Below are 20,452 nucleotides of genomic sequence, written 5' to 3' on the forward strand. Positions count from 1 at the left end.
TATCAGGAAGGCTTATTGACTACTGGAGAAACCAAACTGGCCTACAAAAAAGACCAAATGAAGAACAGAATAGAGGCATGAGAAGACAAAGCACTACATGATCAGTACGTTAAAAAAATAGCTGGAAAAGCAGATAATAACAAGACCTGGCAATGGCTAAGAGCAGGAAAATTGAAGAAAGAGACCAAGGGACTAATTCTGGCTACACAAGACCAAGCTTTAAGGACAAATGCATATAAAGTCAAAATTGAGAAGACAGCAACAGATAGTAAGTGCCGCCTATGCAAAGAAGCTGAAGAAACAGTGGACCACTTGGTAAGCTGTTGCAAGAAGATTGCACAGACTGACTACAAGCAGCGGCATGACAAAGTAGTAACAATGGTGCATTGGAAGATCTGCAAAAAATATCATTTGTCTGTAAGCACAAACTGGTGGGATCATAAAATAGAGAAAGTCATAGAAAATGATAAAATTAAACTGCTCTGGGACTTCAGAATTCAAACAGACAAGCACCTGCAACATAACACCCCAGACTTAACAATGGTCGATAAGAAAGACAAAAAAGTCTGGATAGTGGACGTGGCAGTGCCTGGAGACAGCAGAATAGACGAGAAAGAACTGGAGAAGATCACAAAATACAAAGACCTACAAATAGAAAGAGAAAGACTGTGGCAAAAGCAAGCAAGGGTGGTACCAATAGTCATAGGCTCCTTGGGTGCAATCCCAAAACAACTGGAGCACCACTTGAACACCATTGGCATTGACAAATTCGCTATTAAGTCAATTGCAAAAGGCAGCCTTACTAGGAACTGCTTCCATCCTGCGACGATATCTGTAATACCATCAAACATCCACATCTGTCTATCCCAGGTCATGGGTAAGGACTCGATAGGTAAACAAAATGCCAAATCCAGTCTGAACATCTGGCTGACTGCGATGATCCATAATAATAATAATAACTACTACTACTACTACTACTACTACTACTAGTAGTAGTAGGGAGGGATCTTGGAGGTCTTCTAGTCCAACCCCCCGCTCAGGCAGGAAACCCTATACCATTTCAGACAAATGGCTGTCCAGTCTCTTCTTAAAAACTTCCAGTGTTGGAGCATTCACCGCTTCTGGAGGCAGGTTGTTCCACTGGTTAATTGTTCTAACTGTCAGGAAGTTTCTCCTTAGTTCTAGGTTGCTTCTCTCCTTGATTAGTTTCCACCCGTTGTTTCCTGTCCTGCCTTCAGGCGCTTTGGAGAATAGCTTGACTCCCTCTTCTTTGTGGCAGCCCGATATTGGAACACTGCTATCATGTCCCTCCTCATCCTTCTCTTCATTAAACTAGACATACCCAATTCCAGCAATATTTATTTATTTGCTAGGCTGCCCATCTGTCAAGAGATTCTGGGCAGCTTACATCATCATAAAAACAAGCATACAAAAAATTAAACATTAAAATAAACAGAAATTAAGTAAGTTAACAACCACAATGGGAAAAGATGGAGATGGCACCTTTTTCCTAGTCCCACTAACCACGTCCAATCTGAAACGGCCATTGGGGGTCCCAGACTAATTGGCAGAACTAAGTTTTGAACCCCTTCCAGAAGGCCATGAGGGTGGGGCAGATCTCAGCGAGGGCATGATGTTCCAGAGCAGACATGTTAAACACAAGGCCCGTGGGCTGCATGCAGCCCACAAAGTGGTTTCATGTGGCCACAAAGCCATCCTGGAAACAGTGAGGAAACAGCCCCCACTGTCTTGGCCCTGGCCCAGGCCGGCCGGGAGCCAATGTACAATTTTGTGGTGGCCATCTATGCTGAGATGCATTCAATCTTAGCTCCACAAGGCCGTCTGGAAATAGAGAGGAACCAGCCCCTGCTGTGTTGGCCCCACCCCCTGGGTGCATGTTGGTGAGGTGTCACTCTTTGTGAGGAATGAAGAAATGCACCATGCCTTGGCACTTGCCCTGGTCCCACCCCCTTCTGCCAGAGACCCTCAGATCTGTCCCACTCCTGCCCGGGCCTCCACAGGAACCCTTGACGCGAACGATGTAGAGCCGGCCATGACCACCCAGTAGGCCACACCCACTCCATCCACACCCATCAATAGGCCGCACCCACCTTGGCCATCCCCCCAGGGCAACCGCAATGCTGATGCGGCCCTCAATGAAATTGAGCTTGACACCCCTGTTCCAGAAGATGTAGTCGTGGCAGAAATGTTTCTTCTTCTAGACCCCACTAGCCAGAATTCCTGGACTGTGGGGATCCACAGCATGCCCTTTCTGCCAGAATGAATGGTGGGCCAATCTCTTTGGAGTGAGATGGCTCCTCAGATATCCTAGAGTCTAGACCAGTGGTTCTCAACCTTTTTAATGCCACGACCCCCAACCGGTCGTAAGTCGAGGACTACTCAACTGGTGCAGCACCTTTTGCAGAATAGGACTTTTGGCAGGCTCAGCAGGGCAGAGACAGCCTGGACAATTCCTATTGGCTTCTGAAAGCCAATAGAATTAGACTCTATTCAAGAGAGTCTATTCTATTGGCTTTCAAAAGCCAATAGAATAAAAGGGAGTAGCACAGCTAAGGAAAAAGGGGGAAAAAATGGCGGACTGCATTGTTTGGTGACCCCCATGAAATGGTCGTTGGACCCCAAATGGGGTCCCGACCACAGGTTGAGAACCGCTGGCCTAGACCCATGCATGAAAGTCTTTAAAGAACCAACACCTCAAAATGGGCTCAAAAGCAAAGTGGCAAAAATGCCACTCAGACAACAGTGGCTTATGTGGGCCACCCTAAGGGCCCCTAAAACTTTCTGCTCTGCTGCATTTCATGCTAGCTGAATATTCTGCATACTCTTAAATGGATAGTCCCATTGCAGCAGTCAAAAAGGCTGAGATGACCAGGTTATCAGTGACTAAGAGCGTTTTGAGTGGCCAAAAATAAACACCTCCATCGAATAATGAGCATCGTCTGTGAACATCTGTTTAAAGGGAAACCAATGTTCTTCTTTTGAAGAGAGCCACAAAAATCGCAATATCCACCCTTGGGGGAAAAAAAACAAAAACGCGCGGGAGCATTCTGGCCACCTTTGACCGCGGGCGCCTCCCGCAGATTGTGCCAGCTGCGCAGCGGGCAGGCGTATCTGGCGGCGGCGCGCCGTCCGCCGCGATTTCCCTGTTCCAGACCAGCCATACGGGGGGAGGGAAGCATGGCTTCGTCCTCGCGGGTCACCCACCCATGCCCAGTCCAGAGATCTCCGGAGGACTTGGGGAAAGCGCTGGGTACACCGCCTACCCAGCACCTCCGGTGGATTCCTTCCAGATCTGGCCCCGCCGCCGGGCAATACCCGGGACTCAGACCGGACAGCGCATCGGCTAGGGCCGCCGAAGGGTGTCCTTCGAGGGGTTGTTTTGCGGAGGTTCGCGGAGGTCTCCGGCGGCCTTGGCCACAGGGAAGAGGCGCGGAAGGCGGCGAGGGGCGTGCGCGCGCGTTGTGACAGGGCTGGCCGGGAGAAAGTTGCCTTTTATGAGCGTGCACTTCCTGTTAGCTGCCTCTCCGCCTCCTCGGCGGCTAGGAATATATTTACACACACACAGGTTTGCACCTCCCTCTCTGGGCAGGGTTTCCTCGCTTTCCCCCTCGTTTCTTTTCCTCTTGTTTGTGCCGTGGCGGCTGTCAGATTCACCTCTTGCACGCCGGAAAGCGGCTGGTGCAACCGCGGAGCCTCTGCGCGCTCCCTCCCGTGGCTGCCTGCCAGCTGCACCCGCTTGCCCGGGAATCAGCCGACGTCTCAAGGAGGATTGCAACGCCCTTGCCCCGCGCCCGCTGAAGAAAGGGGGCGCGCGATTTGCAGCCTGGCCCTGCGGGGGCTCGGGCTGCGTTTGCACGCCCTCTTTGCAGCCTCTTTGCACGAGGCGCTTTCTGGCGCTTTCCGTGCGCGCGCGCCGACTCCAGGAAGATGCCTGTCTGGAAACTTTAGTAGCTTTCCGGGAAATTGTGGCGGATTCTGGTTGTGCAGCAACCTCGGTGTCCCGCCATTGGGATCGCGTTCGTCCAGCCCGGGCATCCAGGGGTCCAGCTGGCGGACGATGAGCCGAGGCTCCTCTGGCCTCTTCTCTCACCCATCTTTTGGCCTCCGAAGCCCGAGCAGCGGCCAGCAAACTTCCGCCGTTTTTTGATAGCTTTCTGCTCACATCCAACTCAGGGGGTCCGAGCTTTTGCAGGCGAGTGGAACTGGCCGTAGACAGACAGCCTCTGTTCGCATCTCTGCGATGGGAAGCACGGCCATGGACGCCAAGAAGAAAGATGCCTCGTCTGCTAAGAAGAAGGACGCCGGCCAGAAGCGACGCATGTTGCGTGTTCACATCCCCGTAAGTCTGCTTGCTGGCTGTGTTCACCGGACAGGGTTAGCTACTGTTCTCCGTTTGCTCCGTTCGCACGGCGTTCAGATCCGCAAAGGGCTCTGCGCAGACCGCAGGCTAAATCTGATTGGCTAGTTGCTGGTGAGTGGTGGGAACGCAGCCCTGCTTTGCCCCAGAGCGGTGGGCAAGAAGTTGGGAGCTGTTCTTTTGAATGCTTCTCCAGATCACCTGTGCAGAGTGCAGCGTGAAATCTGTTTTTTTTTTTTTTTTGGCAGCAGCAGCAACAGGTTGGGGGTGGGGCAGAAAGGAATGTGTACAAGCCTGTCACTTAACAGCGCCATTGGGGGGGGGAGACGTTGGGGGGAAGAGAGGGAAAGGGTGTGAGAGCAAGGCAAGGGATCCACTGAGCCGGCATGTTTTGGAAGAAGCCTTTTTCTAATTGTTTTACTTCTCTTTGTCCTCTACTTACAGCAATTCTTTTAACAACCATTCAAAATTACAATAGTACTAAAAAAAGTGACATGACCCATTTTCACACTTATAACTGTTGCAGCATCCCCACAACCAAATTTAGCAATTGACTCATAACGGTTTTGGTGTCCCAAAGGGCCATGTGATCACCTTTTGCGACCTTCTGACAAGTGAAGTCTATGGGGAAGCCAGATTCACTTAATGACCATGTGATTCACTTAACCACTGCAGTTATTCAGTTAACAACACTGGCAAGAAAGGTCGTAATATGAGACAAAAGGGGTTAAAAACTGCCTTGCTTAGCAACGGAAATTTTGAGCTCAGTTGTGGTCATAAGCCAAGGGCTACCTGTAATGCATTCTTCAAATGTGCTGCCATTACTCAGAAGCAAGATCCATCAGCAGTTCAAGTTGACTGAATCTGTTGTTGAGTGGTGAGGGTGGTCTTGATGGCCTTGCATTGCCCCTTCCAGGTTCTGGTCCTAGCTCAGTTTCCATAAAGTTGGAGCTCGCAGTATCCCAGAAAGATGGTTTGGCCTTGTAGGACTGGGAAATTTGACCCCCTCACATACACGTAAGCATACATACACATGGACACAGAGATGCATAGAAACACAGATAGATGCAGAGTTCCACATATATTTAAACCATTTTTTAACCTTGATTACACACATCTAATGATGACCTCACTCAGTTGAATTAAACATTAAAATGCTGCTTTTCTTCCTGGTGTTTACTCTGGAGAGTGCCTTGACATTCATACAACCCCAGTAGGAGGGATTCAGAAATACTTTTAAAATGGGTAGGAAGAGGGAAGTGCCTACAAGACAAGGGAAAAAAAAAACTTTAAAACGTGTTCTTAGTTTTGGATAGCAAGCTAGGAATTAGCAACTTTTATATCTTGTAGGTGCCTACCATGCACCCTATTTGCAAACTAGGATACCCTTCAGGAATGTTGACCATTTTTACAAAGTCTACCTTTTCATCTCATGGTATGCAAAGCCTGGCGTCGCCTTTAAAAATTTAAGGGGTTTTTTAAAAGCCTTCAAAAGACTTGCTTGGTAAAGAGATCTGAAGGTGTTAAGCAGATCAGCTACTGAAGGAACCCTACAAGTGCTCTTCTTTCTCTTTGCACATTGTAAAGCAGAATAAAATATCCTGCAGTTGCTGTTTCTTCCATGGTACAATCAAATCTTGAGATCAGATCAAATGGATTTGAATCCCTGGATTGCATACCGGTAGGTGGTTGAAGGACAGCTGGACCATAAGAATGGGTTCATCAAGGATGGGATGGGGAACTATGGCCCCTTTATGACCTGTGGACTTCAGCTCCCAGAATTCTGAGCATGGCTGGCTCAGGAATTCTGGGAGTTGAAGTCCAAAGGTCATCAAGAGACCATAGTTCCTCACCCCTGATCTAGGATCTCTAATAGATGGACCCACACCGAAGACCCTAAGGCAGGAGCAGGTAACTATGGCAACTATAGAACTTGTGGACTTCAACTCCCAGAATCTCTGTGCCAGCATGGGAGCTGAGCCATCCTGGGAATTCTGGGAGTTGAAGTCCATATGGGTCATAAATTTGCCTTAGCTGCCCACCTCTGGCCTAATGGAAGAAGTGATTGTACATGGAATGAAGCTAATGGACGTTTCAGATTACAAAGCTCTCCCCAGTCTGAACTATTTTTGTTGGTAGATATGAAAATAAGCAGGAAAAATGGGTTGTAGGCTTTTAGGGACTTCTCTCCAGGTAGGCCTCAACTTACAACCATTTGTTTAGTGACTGTTTGAAGTAACAAAGGCCATGAAAAAAGGGGCTCACACTCACACGGTCACAGCAACTTCGGCACCAGTGGCAACTGGTAGGTATTTAAAATTATTTGCAGCGTCTCTGATCACTGTTTATGTCCTTCCCAGCCAGCTTCCAACAAGCAAAGTCAATGGAGGAAGTTGGATTCACTTAACAACCATGTGATTCATATGCCAGCTGCAGTGGTTCGTTTAATAACTGTCAGAAAAAAGGTAAAATTGGATGTTACTCATGTAACAACCACCTTGCTTAACAACAGAAATTTTGGTCCCTATTAGGGTTGTGAGTTGAGGACTAAGTGTTCTAGGCTTGTAGTCAAAAGACAATTTATCATCTCCGTTATCCTTCATTCAGTTTAGATCACTTTTTTCCTATGGGGGCTCAAGGGAGCTTACCTGGGTGTCTCTTCATTTTATCTCCAAGTTGGCTCTGAAATTCATGGGCTCCAATAGATTCATTCAGCCATTTGGGAATTTGAATCTGGGTTTCTTTTGCCCATCTTAGTCGAACATCTGAACCACCCATGGTTCAGTGATGGACCATCAGAGTGACCCCTTGTGGCCAGAGTTAGAAAAATAGCCATTTTCAGGGTTTAGGTTATAATGTAAGGGGGACCATTTCCATATCCTGTATAGTAGAGAGGCAATGAAAGTGGAAGGGAGCTTGAAGGTCATCTACACCAACTCTTCACTCGGGACCAAATCTACAGTGCAGAATTCAGTTATAGCTATCATAACAGACCAACATCCCCCTCTGTTTAAATACCTGCAGGGTAGGATAAGCCACTTTCTATCCCAGTCAATCCTGTGGTCATGGCACTTGCTGTAACCTTTCCAAATAATTGGAGGGCACAAACTCATCTCCAGATTTGATGTTTCTCACCCACATGCTTTTTTTTTGAGTGGGCTAGGGGTGCTTCTGTGAATCTTTACAGAGCAATTCCCCTTTCTTGGTATTCAACTATTGCAACATGAAATTTAATGAAAAAAGTATTGGCAGAAACTATGCACATTATGGCAGTGGAGATTAACATGTACTTCTGGTATGCTGTTACATAATTTTGGGGAAGTGAAAGCTAGTTTATCCATTGGCAAAAGTGAATGGTGACACGTTTTGTATCAGACATGCATGCTTGAAAGTTTGTCCAATAACTCTTAAAAAGAAGGACTAGAGGTGACATGATAGCAGTGTTCCAATATCTCTGACTGCCACAAAGAAGAGAGAGATCAACTTATTTTCCAAAGCACCAGAAGGCAAAAACAAGAAGCAATGGATGAAACTAATCAAAGAGAGAACCAACCTAGAACTAGATCAGTGGTTCTCAACCTTTTTAATGCCGCGACCCCCAACCGGTCGTAAGTTGAGGACTACTCAACCGGTCGTAAGTCGAGGACTACTCAACTGGTGCAGCACCGTTTGCAGAATGGGACTTTTGGCGGGCTCAGCAGGGCAGAGACAGCCTGGACAATTCCTATTGGCTTTTGAAAGCCAATAGAATTAGACTCTATTCAAGAGAGTCTATTCTATTGGCTTTCAAAAGCCAATAGAATAAAAGGGAGTAGCACAGCTAAGGAAAAGGGCGAAAAAAAATGGCGGACTGCGTTGCTTGGCGACCCCCGTGAAATGGTCGTTCGACCCCAAATGGGGTCCCGACCCCAGGTTGAGAACCACTGCACTAGATAGATAGATATGTAGGTAGGTAGGTAAGTAGGTAGGTAGATAGATAGATAGATAGATAGATAGATAGATAGATAGATAGATAGATAGATAGATAGATAGATAGATAACCTTTACTGTCATTTTTTATTGTGGGCACATAATAAAATTTAGTTTCTTGCTGTCAGGTGTAGACATACATAACACACATTTAAACATGCTCTATACAAAATATGTATAAGCCTACATCCTTACATATAAATAACATGTAAATATTAATCACTGTCCATCCTGAATACATAACGGAAGGAGGACGCTTTAGAGTTCACAAGGTTAATACTGTATGGAACTAAACTGGGACTGAATCTGGATATTCTGCTTCGGATACCACGGAGCCTTCTTCTCCTAGAAGGTAACAAGGAAAACAGGTTGTGAAGAGGATGGATAGTGTCCCAGACAAGTTTGTGGATCCTGCTCAAGCATCACTTACATGCTGTGTCCTGGATGGAAGGGAGTGAACTGCCAATGATCTTTTCTGCTATCCTTACTACTAAACAGAACTTTCTTAACAGTGAGAACAATCAACCAGTGGAACAGCTTGCCTTCAGAAGTTCTGGGTGCTCCAATACTGGAGGCTTTTAAGAAGAAACTGGACAGCCACTTGTCCGGAGTGGGATAGGGTCTCCGGCTAGAGCAGAGAATTGGACTAGAAGACCTCCAAGGGCCCTTCCAACTCTGATGATAATGTTCTTTGCAACTTTAACGCTTGTGGACTTCAATTCCCAGAATTGCGCACCAGCCATACAAGTCTTAAAGTTGTCAATGTTGGGCACTCCTGATTTATACTTTGGTTCTGTATCCATCAGTTTATTGACTTCGCCTACTGATCAATCAGTGTGGCTATCCACTCAGATTATAATCCCTGCAGAATGTAAATATACTTTGAAAGAGTGGAAGAGAAGGCCTAAAAACATCCTTAATAATTCTTGATTTGTCCTAGTTGCAATTTGAGAAATGGTCTTGAAGGCATAAAATTTGCTCTTTATCACCAGAATATGGATCCATCCATCTCAAACCCTCCTCAACCAGATTGGTTCCCAATGAGTTAAAATACAATTTATGGCTGAGTGAACATGATTGATGGCTGTGATGGAAAAGATTTATGCTTCTGGAAAGCATTGATTGGGGAAAGTTAGCCGGCTTAGGGCCTGGAAGATGCTTTTAAGAATGAACTATTCAGTGTTACATCTTTCCTTGTTTACTAGAAATTATATTGCTTTATATGTAATTTGTGTTACATTACAGAACAGATGGTGCCTCAGTTTATGACAAGAATTTGTTTCTAAACAAGACAAGTAGTTAAATGAATCATACCTGAATTTATGATCTTTTTGCCACAGTTGCTAAGCAAAAATGCAGTTATTAAGTAAATCATCCTTAGATGAATCTGACTTTCCCCGTTGTCTTTGCTTGTCTGAAGGTCACAAATTATGATAATGTGATCCTAGGATGCTACAATCATTTAAATATATACCAGTTGCCAAGCTCTTAAATTTTGATCACATAGCCGTGCGATGCTGTGACAGTTGTAAGTACGAGGACTGGTAGTCGGTCACTTTTTTCAGTGCTATTGTAACTTTCAAATAGATGCTAAATGAAAGGGTTGCAAGTTTAGAATTACCTGTATCTAAAACTACATCCTTGGCACACAGCAAAATGTGCTTCCAAGTTAGGATCTAGGTCTAGATCAGGGCTTTTCAACCAGTGGTACGGATACCACCTGTGGTACATTGGCACCTGACAGGTGGTATGCGACCATCTTAGAAAAGTGGTAGCGGGGGAGGGGAATGAGCTGAACCTGAGCAAGAGACGGCTGGAGCTACAGGGCTGTCAGGGCTCAGCGGAAGCGCCAGGATCAATGCCAGGCTCCAGCTGGAACTCGGCGCTGATCCTGGCGCTTCTGCTGAGCCCAGAAGAAGCGCCGATCAGCTGGAATGTTGCAGCCCCTCCAGGGTCTTGTGATTTACATTCAGATGCTTGGCAACTGATTCATATTTATGATGGTCACAGTGTCCCAGGGTCATGTGAAGTGACCAAAACCTGCTGCAACCACCCAGCAGACGGGGGGGATTAAAAACAAAACACTCCCCCACCCCACCCCCACTGCCAATCCTCAACAGAAATGCTCACAACAATGAAAACCTTGGACAGGAGGAAGAGCGCCGCCGGGTGGGCAGGCAGGTGTTTTGCTCAGCTGTGGCTTGGGGGGCACTTTTTTCAGTGCCATTGTAACTTTTAAGAGTCACTAAGTGAACTGTTGTAAGTCGAGGACTACCTGTACTTTATCACTTTTTTTTTTTTTTGGTCATCAAGTTTTTGACACCTTGCTAGGCGACTGGTGGTACTCAGATATTGCCATATTCTAAAAATGGTACAATGGGTGAAAAGATTGAAAAGCCCTGGTCTAGATAAATGTTTTTCAAACTTGGCAACTTTAAGATGGGTGGACTTCAGCTTCCAGAGTTCCCCAGCATAGCTTGGAAATTGCCTAGTTTGAAAAACACTGATCCAGAAAGCCTGCAAAAAAAAAAAAATCTTATTTTTGATGAAACACTTTTAAGATTGGCTTGAATTAAGTTGTGGGGATTATATTCCGTTTAGTGGCACGGTGCCTTGTTTGCAAGTAGAGAGGATTTCTTTTAAAAAGGCTACTGGCAAGTTGGAGTAATAATAATTGTGGTGGAGCTGAGAGTGATGTATAGCCCTTGGACAGTCCACGTGGTTCCTGTAACTGAAGAATAACAACAGATTTCGTGGAAAAGGGGAAGTATTATCTGAGTGCAGCACTCTTTTTGCACATTGGGTGTGAACTTCATGGAGCAGAGGCTTGTTTGTTAAAAGCAGGCACCATCCCCTTTGCCTCAAAGTTTACTAAATTAGTGATGGGTATTGCAGATAAAGGTTCAGGAAGTATATGCAAAGAAGAGATATTGGGGACTTAGGAGATACATATTTCTTGCTTGCTAGGGGCAGCTTGAGGTTGATAGATTTAGCTGGTTTCCTCTTTTTTTTCCCCTTCTATGGTTAGAAAAATAAATTATCTTCCATGATTGGTTTCATCTATTGCCATAGTTTGTTGAAATATGGTTTCTCAAATGAATCACAATTGGTTGCATTGACTCATACCTCTAAGTGAAAAACATTGCTCACAATAGCTAACTGTGCATGGATTGCTAAATTGTAGGCAGGGTTAATTCAAATGTATTCAGAATCTAGATTTAGTGGATTTGTAATATAATGGACAAACTCCATTTAACAGACATAGGATTTTCTCCACTGCAGGTCCCACTTACGACCGGTCCCTTAGCTTTACAATTGTGATGTCCACTATGACTACAAGGTCTGCTTGCTGCATAAAAACATTGTAAAAATGGGGCTGGTTAGTGGTGACCCACTACTCACTTTACAGTTGCCATTATTTGCGATCCTATTTTCCAGACTCAATTATGTTTATAAGTCGAGGACTATTTGTAAACTGAGGTTTTAATGCAGCAGCACCATTTATATCTCTAATATCATTTTACAAATAAATTGACGGCAATAATGCAAGCTCAGATGTAACTGATGCCCTATCTCTTTTATTATCTGTTAAATCAACCAGTTTGTTAGAAGGTGTTTTGAACAGGCTGTATAGCAAGTCAGGCTTTAAATTTGCCATCCAAGTTTTGAGAATCCAGTCACTTGAGGTTTTTCTGGGAAATAACAGCCAAACAAACCATGGATTTATGTGATGTGGGAGCCTCATGCCAGAGGTTCAGAGTTTGTGATGCTAAAAATAAAAATAAAGGAAATGAAGTGGGGGGGGGACCCAAGTTGCTTAGAAAGACCTCTGTAGGAGATGGGGCAACCCATTTTAAGAGCCAAATCTATGCAAAGATTGAAAAGCTTAAGGTGGAACACATTAAGCCAACCCTTTTTAAAGAATGCGCTGAAAGTCTGCCCTGTTTATTCTGTGGTGGAGGTCCAGAGAAACATAAATAAAAAGAGATAAGGAGTTTGAAGCCAGATGGCTGTTTGCAATTGTTGCCTGATTGTGCAATAAATTAGTCAATAGCTGTTCCCTTCAGCAAAGCTACTGATGGGAGCTAGAATAAAATTACAACATCTCAGTCAGCAAGGAAAGTGTTTTGTCATCAGGAAAAAAATTTCCTCCCCTTATTTTAACCAGGATGTTGAGAATTAGAAAGTTCAGTTGAACGGATGGGGGTGGGGGGTGGGAGTAGATAGTAATGCCCAGTTTTCAAGAAGGCTTTTTGTTTTAGATTTTTAAAAAAATATATATTATTTTTTTAAATAACTGAAGGTGACAAACATATCCAATATGCCTTCTTCCTCCTATTTTCTCTGCAAAAACAACACTGTGAGATGGCTTGGGCTGAGAAAAAGTGGCTGAACCAAGGTCACTCAACTTGCTAGAACCTTTTATAGACCGAGTGCCCCAACAGCAACCCAAAACCCACTTATGCATTGTTGGGTGCCGGGTGGGCATGGCCCATTGGGTGGGCGTGGCTGTGGTGGTAACGGCAGACTGGGTGGGACTAAAAAGTTCAATCAATCAATTCCAACTTTACGATATCTTTTTTTTTCCTGAGAAGTTGAAATTGACTGATTGAACCTTTTTTTTTTTTTTGCACATGGTGGCGGAGGCCTAAAGTGAAAAGGTTTTATAAAACCCAGGCCTAGGATTGGGGTGACGATGCGCGTGCCCACAGAGAGGGCTCTGAGTGCCACCTCTGGCACCCGTGCCATAGGTTCGCCACCACTGGGCTAGAACTTACTGTTTCCTGGTTATTGGCCTAAAATCACTTACTCGACTTTCGTGGACTAGAACTCTCTAGCTCTTGGTTTCTCGCCTGGTACTTTAATCACTACATCAAACTGGCTTTTCGCTATTCTTGCTTTCATTCTTTTCATAAGTATCCAGCCCAAATGAGAAACAGGTAAAGGTAGGTCTCATTTTGGCCCTTTCTTTTTAAAGAACTCCTTATGTAGTAAAGTTGTTTTTTATTTGTGAAAATTGGAGGTGCTAGACAAAAGACATGGCTTAATTTCTTTCAAACATTGCACTGAACCATGGACATGTAAACAAAGATGTTGATGGACAGAATGTTGGAAAATGTTTGAAAATAATTCAAGGGATGTTTGCCATAGTCTCATTGCAGGCTCAGATGCTGCTTGTCTGACCATCATCTAATGCAGGGGAACCTTGGCTCTTTTATGACTGGTGGACTTCAACTCCCATAATTCCTGAGCTAGCCACGCTGAGGGAAAAGGGAGAGGTTTCCAAGTTTCCATGGTGGCTCAGGAATTCTGGGAGTTGAAGTCCACGAGTCATAGAAGAGCCAAGGTTGCCTACTCCTGCTCTAATGTAACAGAATAACAGAGTTGGAAGGGACCTTGGAGGTCTTCTAGTCCAACCCCCTGCTCAAGCAAGAAACTTCCTTCTGTCTCCCAAGATCATTCTCACCTTCCATGATATACCCTTTTGCCTTCTTTTAAAATAAGTCCCTCTCCTTCTTCTGATCAGGCTAAAATTGCAGGAAACCCCAAGATTTACATAATACATATTTGGAGGGGACTCCAGTAAATAGGAAAAACCTTTTCTTTATCTCTGTCTACATTATTTGAATTGGTCCAGAAGGTGAGAAAGGAAAATATTCAACACTGGTCCCTTGGAATTGCATCTTGTAGACTGCTTACATAAGGCCTTCACATCCTTATGTAAACCTGACAAAGTCAACTGCCCTGTGCTATATTATGATTTTGGGGTCTCATTCCTCCAGCAGTCATATCTGAGGAAGGAAGTTTATACTGTTCCTCCTTTACAGTCCCTGCAATCTCGTGGACTAGTAACTTAGTAGTTTTAAAAGGCAAGAAGGCTGAGCAGGAATTGCTGGGCTTGGTGCATTGGACAAATCACTGGGTTTCATTTGATAAAAAGTGGAATAGAATTCATTGACAGAAGACGCTGAGAGGAAAAGTATTAATATTCTGCCCTCAGATCTCTTGGAGTCTTATAAATGCTCCATGTCAAAAATCTTGTCTCAGTTCATTTGATTAGGAGTTGTTTATTTTGAGTTTCCAGCAAAATCGCACCACAGTGAACAATGGTTCACTTATCAATTGCTGCATTCAGAATGATTGTCGCAAAAAAGTTATAAAACCAGGTTAGTCGTGTGACTGACATATGTTATGATTGTTACAACTTACAACCATAACAGGCAAGCTCCATTACAATCGTAATTCAAGAACTATCTATACAACAAAGAGGAAAAATTTGTATAAAAACATGAAAATAGGTTGTTTATTAGAATAAAGGAGTATGACCACATAGACAAGAGAGGGATTTTATTAACGCAAAATTATATTGGGAAATTTGTTAAATCATGCTACTAATCAGTCACACTGGATGGTTGCAGAAATCAGAATTCAAGACAACAATCATATTGTCTCAGTCCTCCAAGAAAACAAGGCAGCAGTATAGAGCAGCTGAAAACCCATGGCATTCATGATAACGTTTACTGCCCACAAATACAATTTGCAAACATGGATCGGCTACCATGCCCAAGCCACATCCACTGCCAGATATAGTAAAGCAATGGTTCTCAACCTTTTTAATGCCGCGACCCCCAACCGGTCGTAAGTCAAGGACTACTCAACCGGTCGTAAGTCGAGGACTACTCAACTGGTGCAGCACCGTTTGCAGAATGGGACTTTTGGCGGGCTCAGCAGGGCAGAGACAGCCTGGACAATTCCTATTGGCTTTTGAAAGCCAATAGAATTAGACTCTATTCAAGAGAGTCTATTCTATTGGCTTTCAAAAGCCAATAGAATAAAAGGGAGTAGCACAGCTAAGGAAAAGGGGAAAAAAATGGCGGACTGCGTTGTTTGGCGACCCCGTGAAATGGTCGTTCGACCCCAAATGGGGTCCCGACCCACAGGTTGAGAACCACTGTAGTAAAGGAATGTCAGGATATCAGGCAATACTGGAAAAATTAGATGGAAACACTAACAATATTCTTGATCTTGGCAACTTGCAAATGAGTGGACTTCATCTCCCAGAATAGCCCAGCCAGTAGGGCTGGCTGGGGAATTCTGGGAATCAAAGTCCATGCATCTTTAAATTGTCTAGTTGAGAAACACTGCCCTAATCAGCATAAATGTGTGTGTCCAGATCCCAAACTAAAGAATGATGACCAAGGTGGTAGCTAACCAAATTAAACATGTTATTCAAGCCCAGTTTCTTTCTATGTTGGTTTGTACCTCAGGTAGGCATTTGAAATGTGGTTTATTCACCAACACACCAGGGAAGAAAGCATTTAGAGTGGGCTTACTCATTACCTTAAGCTTAGCTACTGCATTGGAGAAAAGCCAGCCAAAAAATGAGTGGATTTTGTATTAAGGACAAAGGCAGGATGGAGACTGACTAACCTGCATTAGGATGACTCACCAGAGAAATTACAGAGACAGCCAGATAATTGATTCCAGTTTGTCCAGTGGATGCCTGTTAATAGTGAAAAATTGGGTAAATATCTTCAGGATCTCTGCTTTGCCAGATGGAGCATCATTCATCGGACAGTAAGGTACTTAATTAAGGTGGTTAGAACCATTTAATGGGATATTTTGTTTTTAACCAAATTGAAACTGGGAAAGGATCTTAAGAGGATCTCCAGGGCTGGGCCAGAGTTTGAAAAGCCAATCTTCCAGTTCCAATGTTCTGATCTATGGATTTTGGTTGGATAATATTAATAATAGGATTGCCACCATCTGCAGGAGACAGTATGTCATCAAAATGATAAAAGCAGTGTTTGTGCTGTTGCAACACAAGCTTCACCCTTTTTATTTATTTATTTTATATCCTGCCTTTATTATCTTTATAAACAACTCAAGGCAGCAGACACTTTTAATAAGTATAATTATAATAAGTATTATAATAAATTATAATACAAATAATTATTATGATAGCAGGTGGGAGATCACAGTTGTATACAAAAGACACAAAGCTTGCATTCTATGGATGCAACATTGCTTTTATCATTAAGACCTCCTTGCCTAACCATGGATGCAGCTGTTTTAGCATATAGATTGCCTTGGCCTATGACCACGGTTGGGACTGAAATTTCTTCCATTGTGATTGTAAGTTGAGTCAGACATTTTATAATAAGCAAATCATATGGTGAAGTGAATTCAGCTTCCCCAATGAACTTCCCCCTCCCCCTGAAAATAGGTAAATTTCAAATTGTGATCATGGGACTGCAGCATGCTGCTGCTGGTTGTAAATGTGAGTGTGTTGCCAAGCATTGCAATCATAGTTGTAAGTACAAGTATAATCACTTTTTCCAAGGCCGTCGTAACTTTGAACACAGGTGTTAAACAAATAATAATAATGAAGTTGGAAGGGACCTTGGAGGTCATCTAGTTCAACCCCCTGCTCAGGCTGGAAACTCTATACCATTTCAGACAAATGGCTGTCCAGTCTCTTCTTAAAAACCTCCAGTGTTGGAGCATTTACCGCTTCTGGAGGCAGGTTGTTCCACTGGTTAATTGTTCTAACTCTCAGGAAGTTTCTCCTTAGTTCTAGATTGCTTCTCTCCTTGATTAGTTTCCATCCGTTGCTTCTGGTCCTGCTTTCAAGGGCTTTGGAAAATAGCTTGACTCCCTCTTCTTTGTTGTAAATCGAGGACTATCTGTACAGGGAATCACTTCCAGAGGTGGGATCCAGCGGTTGATGAACTTTAACCACTAAAAGTTCCTTCCAGCCTAGCCAGTCTTGAGAAAGGCTGGGTCTTGTAGTTCAGCCACATTGGAAGAAAAATTAGTCCTGCTGATTTGGATCAATCAGAGTAACTAGATTTTAAAATATGGACTGGAAATTGCATGATTTACCAACTCTTGTAGTGAAATTACAGTGCAGGGGTGGGATGGTAGAAATATAAACACTGAAGAATCTTTGAAGTTACGTGGGGAAAAAAAGCCATTTTCTGATTTGTTGGGGATTTAGGTGGCAGTAATTAAAATACATTCAATTTCCATTCACGTAGCAATCTCCTCCCTGATTTAAATCTATTCTGCTATTTTAGGAACATGGTTTATTGGTGCAGTTATCATGAATGGTATATTTACTCAATGTGCAAAAGTAGAATTTAGTCTGACAATAATTATGTTTACTGATTGAATTTATTATAAAACGTTTTTAAAAAGTTTATTTTGTCACTCTTTGTACTTCTTTGTCCTTTGAAGCCGAATCAAGAGCAGATCTGCCAACAGATGTCCCCCACGGCAGATCTGGCTTCGTTTTGGGGTGAAATTGGCAGAAATTTCATTCTCCTGTCATTTTCATTCGGGACAGAAATACATTTGCACTGCAAAATTGCACTGCATCACTTTGATTACACAGTAACTGTCAGGATTTGATTTTTTTAGACAAAAAATATTTTCATCCCATAAGTTAATGCAGGTAGTCCTCAACTTACACTAACCACTTGGTTAGTGACCATTTGAAGTTATGATAGTACTAAAAAAAAGGGTACTTATGACTTGTATTTAACATACGCTGCAGCATCCCCAAAGTGATGTGATCAGAATTCAGGTGCTTGGTAATGTCATGTATTTGCAATGTATTTGCAATGATTCTTGGGGTCACATTATTAACATGATTCTTCCCAGGTAGCTTTTGATGAGCAAAGTCAGTGCAGGAAGCCAGATTTGCTTAATGACCAAGTTATTTCACTTAACACCTGTAATGATTCACTTAACAATCATGGTAAAAAAGTTCATAAAATTGGGTATGGCTGACTTAACAACTCCCTTTCTTAGGAACAGAAATTCTGGTCTCACATTGTGACTGTAAATTAAGGATTATCTGTTAGAAACATGGGGCAGGAAATATTAAGGATAGCAATAATGAGAATCTTGCCTTTTTATATTATATTTGTTATTCTTAAAGAAAATATTTCACTGGGGTATTTTTACATCCGCTGCCAATTTTTCAATTTCTCATTTTTTTTTTAAAAAAAGGCCCATTTTTTTTTAAAAAAGGACAGAAGCACAAAAAAACATTTCTATCTTTAAATTATTCCCCTAAATTCAAGAGGAGATCTGTGTGGAGGCAAGAAGATTGACTCCCAGGATTTCACTCCCATTGTATTTTTGGCTGTGGATCTAGAGCCAAATTTTTGTTTAGGACAATCATAGATCAAGTGGGCATCTAAAACAGTATTTCTTAACCATGACAATTTCTAACAGGTGTATATGTCAGCTCCCAGAATTCCCCAGCCAGTATGAATTCTGGGAGTTGAACTCCACATCTCTTAAAAATGTCAAGGGTCAAGGAACACTGAACAAGAAAAATTGTTTTGCAATAAGCATTAGCCCGTAAAAAATAGAAATAATTTCCAAATGATTTCTAAGTATCCTAAACTGGTCTTGCTCCAGTTGGGTGCTTCTATTAATTCATGCCTTTAGCTCTTAGAGTGAAGGTCGATGTCTTGAAATCCCTCAGTTAGGGACCCTGTATGTATGTGTTTGTGCACGTGCACCGCATCAGTCTTTCTTCCTCTTTCTGTGTGCACAATCTCTGCCATGTAGTCATGAACGCTTCCTGTGGCTGCATCGCATGTGTCCTGTATGTTTGTCTCCCTGCAAGGTGTAAAGTCTTGGTAAAATCTGAGATTTTCTCTCCTCTTTTCTGCTGCAAAGATGGGCTCACTTTCCTGCAGGTACCCCTGGAAAGTTCTTGCATAATTACTCAGAGGGGAATGCTCCCTCAGCAGCCTTCAGAAGACCCTGCAAGAGATTTGTCCTTCCTGAGCCCATAAGGCCAAAACAGAAACCTCTAAACCAGGGGTCTTCAAACTTGGCCCTTTTATGACTTGTGGACTTCAACTCCCAGAATTCCTCAGCCAGCTTTTGTTTTGCTCTAAACAAAAGCTGGTCCAGGCAGTTCTCCAATCGACAGTTTTTCGAGATAGCTGTTCATATTGCTTATATTTGTTGGGGATTAAGGGGCAGTTTTTTTCTTTCTATGTTTTTCTTCCCTCCCCTTAAAAAAAACTTTTTCTGCACTTTTTTATATTCTTTAAAATGTACAGGTAATCTTTGATTTACGATCAAAATGGAACTCAACATTTCTGTTTCTAAGCAAGTCAATTGTTAAGCGAATTTTGCTCCATTTTACAACTTTTTTATCACAGTTCTTAAGTGAAGTGCTGCAGTTGTTAAGTGAATCATGTAGTCATTAAGCAAATCTGGCTTTCCCCACTGACTTTGCTTGTCAGAAGCTGGCTGGGAAGTGATCACATGACCCCAGAGCAGTTGCTAAGATACTGAATTTTGATCATGTGACCATAAGGAATGCTGCAATGGTCATCTGGAAAAAAAAATAAGTCACTTTTTTCAATGCCATTGTAATTTCAAATGGTCATTAAACAAAGTTGAGAACTACCTGTATTTGTATATATTATAGAGATGTATTAGTTTTATCTGTATAATATACTCTTCAATAAAATTATTGGAGAGACAGTTTTCCTCATTTTTGATATGGGTCTGAGCACCTTTTAAAATCAGCCTGCCTGCCTTTCTTTTTTTTTTTTTCTTTTGCACTATACATTTTTTATTAGCTTATAATACAGTACAAAGAAAATACAAAAGTAAATGGTAGGATGGATACGGAAGGGCGTAAAACTAGGCAGACCTTGGTTGCCCATTGATTGCATCATTGATTGTGATGTATTGCTATGCCCACTTGTGATGGTTCTGTTTAGTTTTGTTTTTTTGGATGTTTGATTTATGTGTGGCCTTTGGCTGTAATAAATTGATTGATAGGGAAGGGAAAAGGGGAGAGAAAAATGGGGAAGGGAAGAGGAAAAAAGAAAAAAAAGGCATTGACTTCCAACTTCCTTCGGTTCAGCAAAGTAGAATATCAACATCAAACCTCAACTTTTTACTTTTACAAAGTAGTATGAACTAGCCATTTCAATAACAACAATTCTATGTAATTAGTAAAGCCCAAAATCAAAATTTCATTTTTTTTCCACCTCAAGCACAAAGTCCAGAAGCGGTTTCCACATAGCAGTATTGCATTTTTTTCTTTAATCAAAAGTTCTG

General features: G+C 42.8%; 1 protein-coding gene across 5 annotated transcripts in view; it reads left to right on the forward strand.

The window, feature by feature from the left end:
- The first annotated feature begins 2,563 nt into the window (after positions 1-2,563).
- PRKAG2 (protein kinase AMP-activated non-catalytic subunit gamma 2) overlaps positions 2,564-20,452 on the forward strand; it is a 244,384-nt gene continuing 226,495 nt past the window's right edge. For 4 of the 5 annotated variants that reach the window (XM_039348393.1, XM_039348396.1, XM_039348397.1 and 1 more), the window contains exon 1: positions 2,564-4,360. In XM_039348393.1, the coding sequence (XP_039204327.1) occupies positions 4,262-4,360 (99 nt within the window). In that variant the 5' untranslated portion in view covers positions 2,564-4,261. Of the gene's footprint in view, positions 4,493-20,452 lie in introns of all 5 variants that reach the window. The other variant, XM_039348395.1, reaches the window with a different exon arrangement.

Source organism: Crotalus tigris, unplaced genomic scaffold (genome assembly GCF_016545835.1).
Source record: "Crotalus tigris isolate CLP2741 ecotype Arizona unplaced genomic scaffold, ASM1654583v1 scf7180000018151.1857312, whole genome shotgun sequence".
NCBI classification, from domain to species: Eukaryota; Metazoa; Chordata; class Lepidosauria; order Squamata; family Viperidae; genus Crotalus; species Crotalus tigris.